The 17,707-nt window shown below is 38.9% G+C and overlaps 1 protein-coding gene across 1 annotated transcript in view; it reads right to left on the bottom strand.

Moving 5' to 3' along the window:
- Window positions 1-2,106: 2,106 nt before the first annotated feature.
- Window positions 2,107-17,707, bottom strand: part of LOC114246927 (inositol polyphosphate-4-phosphatase type I A) — a 35,237-nt gene continuing 19,636 nt past the window's right edge. Inside the window, exons 4-19 of the mRNA XM_028179688.2 lie at window positions 17,191-17,342; window positions 16,433-16,594; window positions 15,525-15,877; window positions 15,006-15,196; window positions 13,609-13,765; window positions 13,267-13,457; window positions 12,170-12,285; window positions 11,529-11,954; window positions 10,555-10,714; window positions 9,740-9,927; window positions 8,684-8,895; window positions 7,479-7,575; window positions 5,630-5,837; window positions 4,851-4,973; window positions 3,928-4,063; window positions 2,107-2,285 (exon numbers count right to left, since the gene is read on the bottom strand). Of these exons, the coding sequence (XP_028035489.2) occupies window positions 2,153-2,285; window positions 3,928-4,063; window positions 4,851-4,973; window positions 5,630-5,837; window positions 7,479-7,575; window positions 8,684-8,895; window positions 9,740-9,927; window positions 10,555-10,714; window positions 11,529-11,954; window positions 12,170-12,285; window positions 13,267-13,457; window positions 13,609-13,765; window positions 15,006-15,196; window positions 15,525-15,877; window positions 16,433-16,594; window positions 17,191-17,342 (3,005 nt within the window). The 3' untranslated portion in view covers window positions 2,107-2,152. The remainder of the gene's footprint in view (window positions 2,286-3,927; window positions 4,064-4,850; window positions 4,974-5,629; window positions 5,838-7,478; window positions 7,576-8,683; window positions 8,896-9,739; window positions 9,928-10,554; window positions 10,715-11,528; window positions 11,955-12,169; window positions 12,286-13,266; window positions 13,458-13,608; window positions 13,766-15,005; window positions 15,197-15,524; window positions 15,878-16,432; window positions 16,595-17,190; window positions 17,343-17,707) is intronic.

Genomic DNA, 17,707 nt, shown 5'->3' with positions numbered 1-17,707 from the left:
ACTGTTTGAGCTCCGGCGTCCTAGCTGAGAATAAAATGGTATTGTGTGCTTAGTGAGAGTTTTTTAACGTTCTCGATAGCGTAAAAGTTAACTGAAATTTGTATGCAGTTGGAACAGCGCCCCTAGCGGCAAAGGTAGGCAAACGTAAATATTTAGTAAATAGGGTGATAATTTTGTTATAAGCCGAACAGTTTTCCATCCAAAATACTTTTTGGAACGAAGTTCCTTACGGCAGGCTTGGAGGGGATAGGGATTTTGCTGCGCGACCGAACTGAAAAAAATGTGATAGTAAATCCGTAAGAAAAAATCCGTGGAAAAAAGTGCGTGGAATAAAACCATTAAATGAGACGTGCGCAGGCGCGACAGTCGCATACACAAGCGAGTAGTGTATAATACCTTTCTCTTTCTCCCTCTTTCTTTTCGTTCTCTCATCCCTTCTCTCTCTATTTTGTAATTATTTCTATTTCTATGTAATTTTATGTTGTCAAACAAAAATAAAGAGACATATTTTTTATTTTAATTGATAATTTGAATTACGATTTTATTTTTATTTTACGTAATTTATTATTTCCTAAAATACCGAATTTCCTAAATACTTTCCTGTACTTAAATAAAAACTAATCAGCAAAATTTAAGAGAAAAATCAAGAAAACCAACATAAAATTGAGCACGATTTTTTTTTTGCAAATTGTGTCGATTCTACATTAGCCGAAGGAACTTCGTTCCTACCTGGTGTCCCACGACACCACATTTATATTTTTTATTTTTTAATTAACAGACTTCATAACATAATATTCTAAGGTACCATACAAAATAAATATAAAAAGGTAAAGCAAATTTTAAATTTCATAATTTCTTGAGGAAAAATAAGTCTTAAACAAAACTTACTATAAATATCAGAAAAACTGTAACATAAATTGTAAAAATATATTATGATAAGTAGTATCTGATGAATAGCCAAGATATGTCCAGATTAATATTGACAACAATAGCTGCTCTATTTAAGTAGTTTAATGTCTAATTGGGCTTAAGTTTGAGTCTCAACAAAACAAATTCATCATATGTGAGTGTACATTCATATAAAATTCCAATAGAAGGTTCCAATAAATTATTATAATACTAAATCAAATTAATATTATATTAATTATATATACTATTTATTTATTGAGAATCTCATTTTAGAGTCAATTAATTATAATTTTATCGTTTGGGTGTACATCAACAAACTACCCAAACCTTACTAATAATTTTGTAGAACTAATGTTTGAGATTATCATAGAACAATACGGTGTGATAGCTGTAAAGTTTATTGCAACTATATATGTATAACCGTCAAAACTATGCGAAATTTTGCAAGCATTGGTTTTTTAAGTTCTATAGCCACAACCCCAAACAATTTAAAGTTTACTAACAAAAGTGCTTCAGATTATCTTTATAATCTACTCTAGATTATTCTAGATTAGTCTGAAGTGAAGCCGCTAGAGGCGCTGCCCGCGTGCTCACCCAATGGATACTATATACAACAGAAATACATATATACGGAGAATTTTCAAAGCAAAGTCCTGGCTTTTATATAAACAAATAACAATAATCATAGATTATTTTCTACATAATATATACTCTTAAGTTATTCGAATAATTAAAAAAATGATATTTAAAATGATTTCAATGACAATTTTAAAGAATGAATTCCCGCAATGTTGAAATGTCCCCATAGTTACTAATAATAATATATAATATCGAACAAATATTATCAACTTATATCGTATTTTCATGTTATTTGACAACTGAATTGTTTTTTTTTCATTTTTAATATATAATAAAAAAAATATTTTAATATAATTATGACGAACCAAATTGTACTTTTTTTTATGTAAATCGTATAATGAATCAACTTGCCACCAGACCTGCTATACTCATTATGAATTTGTTATATAGTAGTTTTAGTTTTGATCAAGTAAGTTTATGTTATGTTAAACCAAACTATTATATAAAAGGAATGAAATTTATTATACTTTTTGCGAACAAAGATCGTTCCATCACCAATGATAGCAAACCGTTTTTATTATTTAATTTTTTTTGCAGTCCGTACTTACTCTTTGCCAATTTTTTTTCTTTTTTCTGTTTATATTTAAATTTAATCGTGGCGGGTTTATGTTTGGGTGATGCCATATGTTCCGGCGGGCGGACGGTAATCGCCCGGCAGGGTCATCACTTGCTTCTTAGTGAAGGCGTATTTTCTAACACCGATGTTCTTTTGGGTGTTAGCACGGCGACAGCCCTCGCTGTAACGAACGTTTCCAATATGCTTCAATTATTAAATTAAATTAAATTTTCAAATTTATTTTAAGTTATAGAACGTCACTAGTGATGGCGGGTGTGGTTTGAGCCTGTGTGAGTATTGAGTAGGTACCTCGATGCTGTCTTTATCTTTAGCGAGAATTTTAAGGGACGAAAAAAGGGTTCGCATACACGAGAACACTGTAGATAACCTCACCTTCTTTGCTTTTACATTGTTTAGACGGGTGAACGAGCACACGGCCCGCTTGGAGTTAAGCGGTTCCAAAGACCTCAAGAATCGGGTCTGATTCAGAATTCCATAAGAAATATGTAACTATACTTGAGATCTTAGAACTTATATCTCAAGGTGGGGGGCGCATTTACGTTGTAGATGTCTATGGGCTCCAGTAACCACTTAACACCAGGTGGGCTGTGAGCTCATCCACCCATCTAAGCAATAAAAAAAATAACATCCAGTCAATCATTTTAACAAGGCATCTCTAATGCATCCTTGATGTAGTTAATACTAGAAAACACGTTTACACTGTGATAATAAGTCAGAAATTCGTTTATAACGACCGAGTTATACTTAGTCTGGCCATAAATACTGTTACAAATAAATATAAACAAAATATTACATTTGAATTTGGAATCTGTCATTTTTATATGATTGCTCATTGAGTTTTCTCATTTTGGCGCCAATACATTGTACAATATTTTGCGATATTAAAATGGAGTGGGGTGATAAAGAGAACCGAATCGCTGTGATTGCATTACACAAAGTAGGTATGGAGCCAAATGCAATTTTTAAAACTCTCCATACGCTTGGTATTAGTAAAATGTTTGTGTACCGGGCTATTAATAGGTGCAATGAGACCTCCTCTGTTTGTGACAGGAAAAGATCTGGCCGTCCACGTAGTGTTCGTACGAAAAAGGTGGTCAAAGTGGTAAGGGAAAGAATTCGAAGAAATCCTGTCCGAAAGCAAAAGATTTTATCTCGGGAGATGAAGATAGCACCTAGAACCATGTCGCGTATTTTAAAAGATGACTTAGGACTTGCAGCCTATAAGAGACGTACTGGTCATTTCTTAACTGATAATTTAAAAGAGAATAGGGTGGTAAAATCGAAACTGGATTCTGATTTATGGTCAGTTTTAGAGAGTACGGCTTGCTCTAAACGCCATGATAATTTGGAGTCCCTAAAACAATCCGTACGATTGGCAGTGAAAAATTTTCCCATGGAAAGAGTGCGTGCTTCTATTGATAACTGGCCTCAACGTTTAAAGGACTGTATTGCACAGCCAATGGAGACCACTTCGAATAAGCTTTTTATACTTTAAATTATTTTATATTTATGTTTTAAACTAACACACTGAAAAAGTAATAAATGTTATTTGCAATAGATTTTTTTTTCCTTTGTCTCAGTATTTATGGCCAGACTAGGTATATATGCGCTATGACATGTCCTTCTTCAAACGAGGCTTGTGGAGAGTATTAAGCGGTAGGCAGCGGTTAGCTCTGCCCCTGGCATTGCTGACGTCCATGGGCGACGGTAACCGCTCACCATCAGGTGGGCCGTATGCTGGTCTGCATACAAGGGGTATAAACATCTTTTTTTTTTTTGCAACTATGCCATTTATTCATTACCTTCTCATAATATCAAGGGCCTTCTTCACTTCGTTCTCGGCGAGATGATACTCCGAGGCCAATATCGAGCACTGTTCTAGGGTCACGGACATTCCGGTCCTATCCTTGGCGCTTTTACAGGACGTGAACCTTACGCCTATCGAAACAAAACACATTTTCGTCGAGCACGTGGAAGTACAGTTTAACGTTAAATAACAAAAAAAAAAGAACTCTGGGCTAACTGAGAACAGAATAATTGAAGACATGACTGGATGAAGGGGTTAAGTACCATTTTTAAGATTTTTGAGTTTTTACATTAAATAAAGGTGTATCATATCGCATTCATCCACTCATGTCTTTAATTATATTCGGCTACTAATCTAATTAATTTTATTTGATAATTTTTTGTGCTGCGGTGTATGTACATCAGATCGTGAAAGCCATCGCGCATCTTGAGATGCGAAGAAAAAAGTCACAAGCAGGATCGCTTCATCATAGGAGTGACGTCACAGTAATGACATCATCAGGGGTTACATAACTACCTATGCGAGCTTACGATACTACAGGTGTTTATGTAAAATTATAAATATTTCGCCTTTTTTATTAAATGAAGTTTCCTTCATTCTTCACATTCCTTCACAGTGGAAGTCGTTCGACAGAATCTGTCAAGTACGTATTTCAATACAAAAATTGGTAGCCGACTGCGGGATTCGAACACCGGTACTAATCGCATCACCCGATACTCAATGCACCAGGCATCTTATCTATTAAGGCACGACGACTATATATAATACGTTAGGACCAATCAAAATTGTTTTTCAAGGTCACGGATGACCAATCATTGTTCTTTTGTGTCACCTACATTCTGATTAAAGTATGCTTTACATTTAGCGGGCTAAGGTTGATTTTCGCTTGTTTACGAAATGATGCTATCGGGGCATTACCGTTCATCTGCCTTACGGCCATCGAAGCCAGCTGTATCACCTCGTAGTTCCTTGGCACTTTTTTGTGCACCGAGATCCTAAGGTTCTCCATTACCTCCTCCAACGGCTTCGACCTTGAAGACGCTGTAATATCAAATCACACGTAAAACATTACCAGCAAGGAAGTCTCTGGTAATTTATTTAAAACCTCAAAAAGTACATTGTAACGAACCAAGATTCCGTGTATAAATATTTATCATCAAAATATCGTCGTCGTCAAACCAAAATCTGCTATGTGGACTATTTGTGATTTTTACTTTTTGAGCTTTTCGTATAGTTCACAACCCTATCTACCGTATAAAAGAAACTGTTATGTGTCTATAACTTTAATATTTATCTACAGCTTTAATTTCATACAGTTCTTAAAAAAAAAATTTTATTGCTTGTATGAGTGGACGAGCACACAGCCCACCTGGTGTTAAATGGTTACTAGAGCCCATAAACATCTACGACGTAATTTTTTTTTTATTGCTTAGATTGATGGACGAGCTCACAGCCCACCTGGTGTTAAGTGGTTACTGGAGCCCATAGACATCTACAACGTAAATGCGTCATCCACCTTGAAACATCAGTTCTAAGGTCTGAGTATAGTTACGACAGCTGCCCCGCCCTTCAAACCGAAACGCATTACTGTTTCACGGCAGGAATAGGCAGGGTGGCGGTACCTATCCGCGCGGACTTACAACAGGTCCTACCACCAGTATGCCTACCTTCCGTGTATCAAAATATGCAAAACTCACGTTTCCTGAATGTCATCACGCCTCTAGTGATGGCGACCAGATCCTGCGGGAAGACCTTGCAGAACTTGTGGTAGTACTTGTTGAGGCGGTCCAAGTTATCGCTGTTCGAGTGGTACTGCGGTATCGTTTCGCCGAGGGCTTCGGCCAGCGACGCCTTCTCGTTAATGCCGATGTTGAAGAACACCGCCGTTATTGTGAACGAAAGATGCTGAAAGCAAATACGTTTTAGTCTGTCTTCGTACTTATATATCTTATATATCTATACTGAACCCTAAAATGCTGATACCCTCAACCGCTCACTAGACGGTCCGAGGTAGAGACTTCATAGGAGACCGGAGAACAGTCAGTAGAGATTGAACTGTCTTAGAGTACGGGTACGGCTGCCGGGATTGCTCTGAGACTTATTATCCATATTGTGCAAATCAAATAAATAGTTCGTATCTTAAAAGTTTCCTTTTTTAAAACGACCTCAGAGTAAATTCCCCTAACAGTACTATACTGTGTCCTTAGTGGGAGTTTTTTAACTTCTCGATCGCGTAAAAGTTAGCGGCAAACGAAGGGAAACTGCTCCAACTCCATCATACAAAATTGAGTTAACTTTTACGCGATCGAGAAGTTATAGTGCTAGTCACCTCTTGAGGTATCTGGCGGGTTGAGACGGAGGAGGGCGCGATTGACAAGACGCACACGATATTATATTTAAGTGCACATAAATCTCAGAATAACATGTTAGAATTAATGTAATGGGTACCTAATTGTAATATTGTATTTTTCTATTTCCTGATTAAACAAAAAATGCATATTCGAAAGTGTTTATTTATATTTTATTATTTACGATACAAAACAAATTTATAAGCAAATTAACATTTCTTAATAAGAAAATAATAAAAAACGCTATTACCGTTATTGGTACATTTTAAAAAATAAATATTATTTATGTGTGTAATTGTGTACGTATATAGTCTGATATATTATGTATTAGTGTTTATTTTTATTATTGTTATTGTGTATTGTATCAATAAGTAAATTGATTAGATTGTACTCATCTACCCACTCATGTAAAGCTTTCCTTCTTTAAGAACAGTTAGCTGGTAAATAACTCAATTGTTGAGTTAAGCTCGCCATTTTTTATATCTTATCGCAATTACTGTATTATATTACCGTGTGTACAAATAAAGAATAAAGAGAAATTTATCTATTTTGATTTTTTTATCATCAAAAACTGATGAATTTCTTTCGTAATACCCCCCAATGTCGAAATCTGAGTTAGCTGGACGTTTGTCCACCTCCCCCGCCCTACCGCTCACATACCTCAGGCGGCGACTAGTGCTTCCGCACACACTATAATAAACTCGCACTAAGTACACTAGACGTTAATCCTTCTCGGTTGAACCAGAAGGGCGAATGAGGTCACGGCCCGTCCGGTGAAAGTCGGATATCGTAGCACCAGATGTCGATTGAGGTCGATGTTTCAATTTCATTATGCGACAGCTATCGCTGCCTTTGAATTGGAGCTCGTGACTGATTCGCAGTAGAAATAATCAATATAAATAGGGCAGATAATTGGGTACAAAGACTGATATACATAATATGCATTTATATTTAAATATATACTTATCAATATGTTCGTCACAAGAATAATTCCCAAATCGTTTGCTCGGCTCAACAGTCCAAATATGTAGAAACAACACGACTATTACCACCAGTGCGTATTATCTATCATGAATTACATATTACTATTATTTCGACAAACTCTACCAATAATTATGAAATCTTCTAATCTTTTAAGTTGTAATAATAAAAGAAAGCTCCGATAGTCGGTACAGACTCGAAAAAAAAACACCATTACCTCCTTCACGTCAAACTTCGAGTACAATGATTCCGACACTGGTAATTTAACCACCAATGCACCTCTGGCGCCAGTCACTTGAGGTACCGATGGATTACTAGGAAATTAAAGAACAATAATTAGATCATCCACGTTCCAATTAGAATCCATATGGATAACAGGATAAGTAAGATAATACTTGGTAAAGTTCGGGTGTGCACAGAGACGGCTGCTAACTGATTTCGCTTAACATTACAGGTTTGGGGGTTAGGTTAGACAAAAGAAAGATCTTCCATCGAGCAGATGAAATTGCTCGGTAGACCTTTTTTTCCTACTTAAGCTGATAGCCTTGAGAGGCTATGTCAGCGTAACCGGACGAGTAAGTAGGTGAGCTCACGGGACTCAAACCGAGAGCGTTGCTAACACTGGCCCTAGCAAGAGCGGTACTTCGCAGAATCTACCACCGGATCGGAAACGCGACCCACTGAGAAGATCCGGCGAGAAATTCAGTGGGCTGTGTCTATGGGTTAATTTACTCGTCGAGCCCTTCGTAGCACACGACAGTGACCAGCTCGATAGACCGACGATCCAAATGTTGTTCGGAACTTGTATATATAGAAGCTTATCTTTTAAATGTCGTAAGCGAGATTCAGGCATCTGTCAAATATCTTATTCTCTATGATGCCAACTATGCAGATTCACTATGTAAAATCCTTGTTATGGATGGATAGATTGTTCTAAGCACTTTCGACTGTGCCCTACAATCTCTTTAACCCACCACTGACGCCGGGGTCAAAGTGCAGTTGCCAATGGCAACAAACAGACAAACGAGAGATAAAAACGGACGTTCTATAACAATATTAATATTATATCTGTGAAAATTTGAATTTGCTACAGAATCACTCAAAAGCGGCAAACAAGATTCTACAAGATTCTAGAGAGAAGGCAAAGACACGATTCTATTTTAATTGTGCTCTGATTTAAGTAAGTTTTTCTCGTCTGTTTGTTAACAGATTTTGTTTTTGTGTGATTATTAATAAAAAAAATGAGACCATTTTTTCAATCACACCCTCAAAAATGATTAATAAATTTTTTAAGTGAAAATGTAACGCATAAAATTAATTTAGGTCTTCAGGCATCCCAGTTAGTATGATCTAATTTCAAGGGCTGGTCGATAGTATAGTTCGTTCGCGCATTGTATTAAAGGCTAAGCTATACTAACTTACCCGTGCCCGACTTTACACAGTTGAAAGACGACCGTCTGAAGATCTTCAACGGCCACGACCATGTCGCCCCACATTGCCTTCTCATTCGAATACAAACTGAGGAGACCTTCGAATCCACAGAGAGGGCCCAAGCCTGATGACAACAGCTTGACTACCACATCGCTGGGTACAGAGCATAACCAGCAGAGCAACCCTGACGTGACAGTCGTCAACTGAAATATAAAACATTAACTGGTTACGAAACTTTGAATTTTACACGAATTTCATTTTACAGAAGGACACCGTGTATTTTGAAATTCAAGTCCTGTGTGCTTAGTGCGAATTTTTTAACGTTTTCGATCGCGTAAAAGTTAACTCAAATTTGTAAGGAGTTGGAACAGCGCCCCTAGCGGGAACCGTAGGGAAACTGTTCCAATAGCACACTGGATACAGGCACCTTCAAACTAAACACAAAACTGGTTATAGGACGTATTAACATTACCCCGTACGGGTAGGTAGCACTAACTTGTCTTTTTCCACCGCAAAGCAGTCATGCATTCGGATTTGAAGGGTAGGACAGCCGTTATAAATTTAGATTTCATGTGTTAATGCAGATGGTGGGCTTCACATTATGATATCTTTTTTGTTTTGACTAAGGGATTATTGGTGGCCCAAAGGCCTTTCCAGCTTCACCAGGAGGTGTGGGATTTGCTAACAGCTGCCCGAGCGCCTCCAAAGGAGACCTAACAACTCAAGAGCAATTGCTTCGCGAATGAATCTAATACCGGATCGTAAATGCGACCCACTGAGAAGATCCAGCTAGGAACTCAACGGGCTGATGCATGGGTATTATGATATGTAAGGGTTTACTTAGCACCGTTGATGGCTCGTTTACGTCAACACACGCGTGACAACGCCTTAATCTATTATAATTAAAATGATCTTTTAATGAGTCTCGCATATCCCCGTCTGATGATATCTTCTGCATCCTCCAAGATTCTTTAACGCAGTTCGTCAACGTTTATGTTAAGCCCTCATAAACTTTCAAACTCATCACAAAATCAGAGCAACGCTTACGGCCTGAGAGAAACAAGTGTCCCTCCTGGTTTGGAGGACGGCATTCTCGCGCGCCCACAGCGGAGCTTCGCAGCGGAGACGCAGGGCGGCGTGAGACACGCGCAGCCAACGCGCAGCGCCGTCCACGTTCTTCTTCAGCAATTCAGCCTGAGCTCTGATAACGTCCATCTGCTCTTCGGTGTGGTCTCCTGGAATGGTTTAACAGACCATGAAAACGTCTCCCAAAAAAAAATCCTTACATAAAAAAACACAAGATCTAAATTTGCTAGACAATTTTGATGACATAGCAGATGGTTACCGCTCTATCCGTAAGTTTGGGGCTTCACAACAACGGTTGCTTTTTAGAGGACATATTATAAATGGTATTTAAATAATAACCGGAATGACTCTTTGAACGAGAGAAGAGCATCTATTAGAATACCACTGTTCCATTCCATTTTCCCAAGAAATTAACACCCGTCGGAAATTTCATTATTCCACCCCATTTTCCCGAGCGAAGAGCATCAATCGGGAATCCCATGATGCACATTACCCGTGTTGCAAAAATCCCACCAGTATTCGTCGTAAATTCATCGCGATTTACAAAAGCTACTTTTACGGTTTAAACTCGCATTTTTTATTATCATTATATTATTTCAAGCGTTTAGAATACTTTAAAGTAATTACGGTACAAGTTAATTTAATTATATTTAAAACTCGCGAAGAAAACGCTTTTCATTGAGAGCTATTCGTTCGACAATAAGTTATTATCGTTATTCCGTTAATAAAGTTAATAATCTTATTATAGTAGTGTAGAAACCGGTATAACAACTCACCATTCTCAGTTCGGATTATTTCGACAACGAACCGAATCAGCGAAGTCAACGCTTCCTCGATTGCTGTTCCGACGGCCTTCAAGTACGCAAAGTTGTTGTCTCTGGTCGTCTGATCCAGAGGACTGACGTCGTCCAGTGCGTCCGATATACCTTGAGGCGTCTACGAAGAAATCGATCTTTCATGTGTTTGTTCGTAAAACGTTAGCTCTACCAGTTGAATTAAGTATTAAAAATAATACGAAAACACCTACACAAATTACACTATTGCACACTAAGTTTCGTGTTGGCTATGATTTATGTATAATACAATTTCAAAGACAATTTTCTAATAGATTTCATTGTAGAGCACATGCGAGATTTTACAACGTGTCATCAAAAAAAATTGCTTGTAAAACTAGTTCATGCTACAAAGTATTTTGACTGTGCTATCAATTTGTAAGTAGGTCGAGCAATTTTTGCCTATCAATATATTAGTATTTCGCCGACCCCTAACACTTTACAATTTCTATTCGCATAGTGAGTTCGTTTATTGTGCGAACCATAAACAAACAAAACTTTTGAAGTGCTCAGCACTTTGGCTTCAAAAGAAAACAAACAGAAAAAGAAAAAAGAAATATCCCTTTTATTTAGCATTTTTTTTCATATTTTTAGAGGATTTATGTTTAATTATTAAACATTTTCGTAGTTTACAAATGAATTCAATAGAGAATTGAAACAACACAGTTCTACTTCAAATTAATTTTGTATTTATGTAAGCACACTAGATTCGCGAGAGCATGCTGCATTTCACAACGCTACATAAAACAAGATGCATGGTCACAAACAAACATGTGGGAATAACTTGAATGTTCGGAAAAGCAAACTTTATTGAAAAACGAAGGAAAACAAAACAAAGAGCATTAACAATCACAAATTTTAATGAAACAGGACAATTCTAAACTCAGGGAGTAAGTTACGGAACTGCGGTAACGTACCTTCCTCTTATCGACTTTGTTGTTATTAACGAGGCATCGATAAGAGACCTGCTCCAGCGAGGCGGAACTCTTAAAGTCATATCTGAGGCTACCGTGCCTCGTCTTAGTCGAATCGAGCGAATGACTCGGTTCGGTCGTTTTCGCTGAACGAACTGAACGGAACGAATTATTTAGACTGATCCGTTCTTCTCTCTCGGTCTTGAAGTAATCGTTGTGGAACTGCAGTTCTTCTTCGATTTCTTCGGATATTGGATTCTTTTTGTCGCAACTCATGCTCGGTTCGCTGGTACATGTCGACGGGTCGTCTTCAGTGGGCGAGGCCTCCTTTGAGCTGGAGCTAGACGAAACGTCCAGGGTTTCGCAGTCCGAATTGACGGCTTCGAACAGGTTCATCTGTTCCGTCAGACGTAGGATCGTGGACATTGTCTGTAAGGAGCCGATTTATGGGAAAATTTAATCTATTACTATCTCTAGGGCCGATTTACTTAGAGCATGTGCAATAAGATTTTTTTCAAATTTCTCTTTCCATCCACTTGTCAAATATCACGGCCCACAATCCATTAGGTCTACGACTAAGAGTTAATGTTAAAGAGTTAAAAACAATAATTAATTTTGATGAAATAATTGTCTGTCTATCTGACCTGCCCGTCGGACTCGTCGTAACCATAATCTTTCGGCCACCCGATGTAAGACAGCGTCTCCTCCACGGCTGTCGGGTCCCACAATGCGAGAATGCTCTTCGCCTTGTTCTTAATGCCTGTGATCAAAATTCTTATTTAAATACTCAATACTAAATACTACTTTACTGGTGGTGTAGGACCTCTTGTTTGTCCGCGGGGTAGGTACCACCACCGTGCCTATTTCTGCCGTGAAGCAGTGACGCGTTTCGGTTTGTAGGGTGGGGCAGCCGTTGTAATTATACTTGAAACCTTAGAACTTATATCTCAAAGTGGGTGGCGCATCTACGTTGTAGATGTCTATGGGCTCCAGTAACCACTTAACACGAGGGGGGCTGTGAGCTCGTCCACTTCTCTAAGCAATAAAAAAAAAGAATAAAAAATAATATCGTATAAAAGATTAAGCTGATAAAACTAGTGCAGTACTCGCGAACGGCGTCATTGCGATAAATGGTTCAAAACTTTGCAAAAACTTCACCAAAGAAAAATAAAGGCGAAGAAAGCTCAAATAGTAATTTAACTTTTATTCTGTGAGTCGAACGGAAGGTCTTTCGGCCCACTAGGTTTTAAATTGTCACCGCAGCCCGTAAGGCATAAGGTGGAAGTTCCAAATTTATCATTATTCGGCAAAAAATATTGTCTTTTGAAACTGATGATGATACTTTAAATTGGCTTTTATTTTATTATTGTACGCTGTCTCGTTAGTTTCATGATTAGTGACTTTTACTAGAGTACTGCGGGATCTGAGTTCCATTGCTGAAGTTGTATACACGAGGCAGTTGTACTAAGCTTGTAAGTTTATCGTATCCTTCCAACTGGAGAATTACTCCAAACTTTAAATCACCAGAATCTTTCATTCGTCCACCTTTCATACCGGTCTCCATCCAACTGGATTTCTCGCCGGTCTTCTCAGTGGGTCGCAATTTTGATCCACTGTTAGATTCTGCAAAGCATTGCTCTCAGATAGAGCCTGTGAATTAATCTCGTCCACGCTTAGCTGGAATAAATTTTATGCTCGCGATTCGATAGGTAAAAACATCGGTCACCACACTCGTGCTCACCGTCCAATATGGCTTGAACTTCTTCGATCTGCTTTGCCTGAAGCAGCATAATGATCCTGTCCATGTCGCCGGACAGTTCGTCTCTCAGACGCCGCAGAGCCACCACGTTGTCATATTCGACTTGTATCTTATTGGTAATAGATTGCAGCTCGGCTTTGCTGCTATTAATGTCTTTGACGTGTTGGACCAGCCTGCGTGATAAAAATTTAATCAACTAATTTAATACAGAACACTAAAATCAGGTCAGTTACGCAAACTATCACGATCCGAATATTATATTCGATATCTTTACGATATGATTTTAGTAGCAAAACCAAAACTAAGGTGTATCGTTGCAATCACCTGATCAATCCTCCAGATCGCTCTGTCTTATGAGTGTGAGCGGCAAAAGCTCCGGCAGTTACAATGTCGTGGAAGCCGGTTTTGTTCAACGTATCATTGTGCACCCACATACGTTGCAAGTGCAAGTTGACCGGCGCGAACTCTAAACTAGCGTCATCTGAAAACAGATCGCATAAAAATCCATAATATCTTTACACAATTAACCTCTATTTTAAGATATAGCCAATTAATGTTTTCTTCAAGCCAGGGTCACAAGTTAAGCACACAGTAGAGCACTAAAAAACGGCAACACAAAATGCAGCCCACCAGATATCATTCGATAGGACAAGGCTATCAATCCATTTCTATCAGTGCTGTTGTAATTAAAAGACATCGATGTCATAAAACTTTGACTTCGCCACAAAGCTTACGATTTCTTAATTGAATTCAATAGCAATACCCCTGATCTATTACATTTTTTATGACAAAGAATAAATAAAAATATTTAAAAAAAAACGAAGTGTTTTATGATTTAAGTTTTTCGACGCAAAATATTATATCAGAACTATTATCGGTCAAATACAAAGTGGCGACACCCACGTTGTAAGCAACCCTTATGCCATTTCCAATGCTCCTAAATTTTCAATTAAATTCTAGGGTATAATTTGTCCCGACATCGTTATGTACCGTTACCCTGCTAATGTCTGCCGCGTAGCCACACTTCCCGGTTTCAAGGGTGCAATAGCGATTATAATCTACAACTGAGACTTAGACCCTATGTCGAAGGTGACCGGCGACATGTGCTATGTGATATCTATGGGCTCCGATAACCAATCTACACCAGCGGGCCGTGAGCTCGTTCAACTATGTACGAAAATAGAAACAATCATAACACATTGGACGCCATGACAGACACCGCCTGTCCAATAGTATACTTTCTCCTAGGGCCGCACTACTATATCAAGAATCGTACAAAAATCGTTGAGGTAATATTTTTTTCGCAAATATTGACAAGAAATGACTGGAAAATAATAGGAGACATAAGGAAAGTTTTTTTTTTATTGCCCTTGTAGGCAGTCGAGCATATGGCCCACCTGGTGGTGAGCGGGTACCGTCGCCCATGGACTTCAGCAATGCCAGGGGCAGAGCCAAGCCGCTGCCTACCGTTTAATACTCTCCACAAGCCTCGTTTAAAGAAGGGCATGTCATAGCGCTCGGGAAACACTATTACTACTCATTATTTTCCGATAGATGTCAAATGGCAGACTAGGAAGTCCGATGTGGCCTATTGGACTAAACATGGTTTTCTAGTCTGGCGTTCAACGTGTTAAATTGAGAGAAACTGCTAATTTTGATAAAAAGCCAAACATTAGTATAACTTCGATGACATTTTAAAATCAACGTCCATTATCAGTTACCCTTGCGACAGCTAGCCTTGAAATAAACGTCGTCAATGCTCTCCATACACTTCTTGGCGTGTCCGTAGTGCTTCAGCAGACCGACGTGGTTGCTGACCAACTCCAGCTGCCGGTTCTGCCACTGGCTACAGATCTCACCGACCGAGAGCAATTCCTCTAGCAGCTCTCGTTCGCGTTCAATATAAATGTTCCTAGACGATATAAATTGATTTCATTTACCACAAACTAAACGACCCGAGCACTGCGAGGCAGCAATTAATTACGAGCGGATGCTTAGAGTGATATGGACATTTGATGCGTAGAGAGAAGATGCATATGACTAGGAGAAGTATGAAAATGATAGTGCAAGGTAGAGGGGAAAGAAGTTGACCGAAGAAGTCATGGATGGAGTGTGTGAATGACGATATAAGAGAGAGAAGAGTGAGTGTTGTGATGACGGCTGACCGAAAAGAATGGAAGAGAAAAAAAACCTAGTGTGATACATTGAAGAAAAAGAAGAAGAATCGCGTATGTACTTACAACAGTTGGACCGGCATCGAGAAGCAAATCTTCGGTTCGGCCATGATTTCGTGGACAGTTATGTCGCCACCGAGGCCCGATTGGAACCTGTACGTCACTTGGTGGCTGTTCAGGAAATTCTGCTTGATCAACGATCCGTACGATGGAAACTTGAGTTTCAAGCCGAGACGCGGCGGCAGGGATTGAGACCTGCGGTGGCAGAGTACCTTTTGCGGTATCTCGATGCTCCTGTCGTTGCTGTGGACTGGACTGGTGCCTGTGTAAGACGGCTCCAGACTCCAGCCGTTCAAGGTGACGAAACCGATCGTCTTCTCCTCTTTGGTGCAAAGGGACACGCGCAGCCTCTGGGCTTCCTGTTTATGGAAACTTCAAAGGTAACATATCTCCATATTGCAACTTGACTGTCTTATAAGGAACGAATGAAATGAAACCGAATATTAACTCTATTAATGACATGTGCATATGATACTAACTCATAAAAAAAATCGCGTATAACTGAAAAACGTTTATTAAAATTAAAACTTTATCCTTTTCTATATCTTAATTTGGCAAATCTCCAATTTGGATGCAGAATGTGATTACTAATTTCTGTGAATGAAACGGTTTTCGTCTGCTACCATAACTGTCTTTGTGTGTCCACTGCCTATTATTATCTGAGCGCGGCTGATTATCTAATAATCCCCCCTATAGCGCGGTTGGCTCCGCGTTATAGGAAAAAGCCAATTATGAACTGTAGAAATCATTATAAATGTCACAGGACAGAAATATGTATGTATGTAAATCCCCAGTTTATATCCCCGTGTTATACGAGGTTTGAAATCTCGTAATATGAAAACGCGTTATAAGGGTACCGCGTTATAGGGGGGATTACTGTATATATTTGATTAAATGTCTTAACACTACAATACCTGTATCATGCTCAGCTTCATACTGGTGAAGCCCATTGGCACGGTGGTGTCCGATACCGGTTCCTTGACATCGTAGACCACGAGCCGAATCATGGTGTCGCCGTTCAGACCATCGCTGGCCCGGAACAGAATAGTTTTCGAAAAACTCGGGTTACTGCACATCTGTAATGCAGTAATGCGCTTAATAAGAAGAACATGTAATTACATCTTTTATTTAACCTACCTCTGCTGATAGCCTTGAGAGGCCATTTTAGCGTAACCCTAACAAGTAGGTGAGCTCAGGGGGCTCTAACCTGACGACGTTGCTAACACTAATCCTAGCAAGAGCAGTGGCTTCGCAGAATCTACCACCGAATCGGAAACGTGACCCACGAAGAAGATCCGGCTAGAAACTCAGTGGGCTGTATCTATGGGTTAATTTACTCGCCGAGCCCTTCGTCGCAAGCGATAGGTTCGATGGGAACAGTGACCGGTGCTTGAAGTACCTAGAAGCATCATTAGTGGATCGAAAGGACCCGATATAACATCTTCATTTGAATATACCTATAGTTATATCTAATCTTTATTGAATTAAAGTTCAAAACGGACTGACTATTAAACTGTAAACGGAAACCCTAAATAAAAGAGGACAACACCAATGCCATGTTACTACTACATACTATTACTACCTTTACTGTACGAATTTACAAAATGTAGTTACGAATCATTTAGAAGTACCAGTCAAATTTCCATTGAGATAATGGAAATATGAACCTCACCTCTACCACCTCAGTAGAACCGTATTCAATGCAGGGTCCCTTCGGATTCTTCGCATAAATGACTACCATAGGCGAGGGAGGTTTGCCATGAGCGTCGCAGAGCAAGTTGTCGCAAGACAGCGCCAACTCACAGATCGGTACCTCGTTCATGTCTACGAAAAGATTTTCAAAAACATTACATTACAGTCAATTGGTTAATATGTCGCGTGCGTGAACAACGGTAACCACATCATACGAAGAAAGCGGCTTCAAAAAAGGAGGAACTTCTCGATTCCAGTGTTTGTGTGTGTCTCGTAGAAACTTCTTTCTAGGTCAACCGATTTTGATGATTCTTTATTTATTTGTAACGCGTGTTTCTCATATAGTCGCTTTTATTATCAATATCTGACCAGTAGTTTTTCGAGTAACCTTTACTAAGGCATATTTATAAAGTTACATAATATATGTATTATTATACAAGGCATATTAGCAGACTCTCTAAAAGGAATGAAATGGGCCGGCCACATATGCCGTCGCA

The sequence above is a fragment of the Bombyx mandarina genome, chromosome 01 (genome assembly GCF_030267445.1).
Source record: "Bombyx mandarina strain Sakado chromosome 01, ASM3026744v2".
In the NCBI taxonomy this organism is placed as follows: domain Eukaryota; kingdom Metazoa; phylum Arthropoda; class Insecta; order Lepidoptera; family Bombycidae; genus Bombyx; species Bombyx mandarina.
Note: the sequence above shows the minus strand (reverse complement) of the source record. Positions and strands in the feature narration are given on the sequence as shown.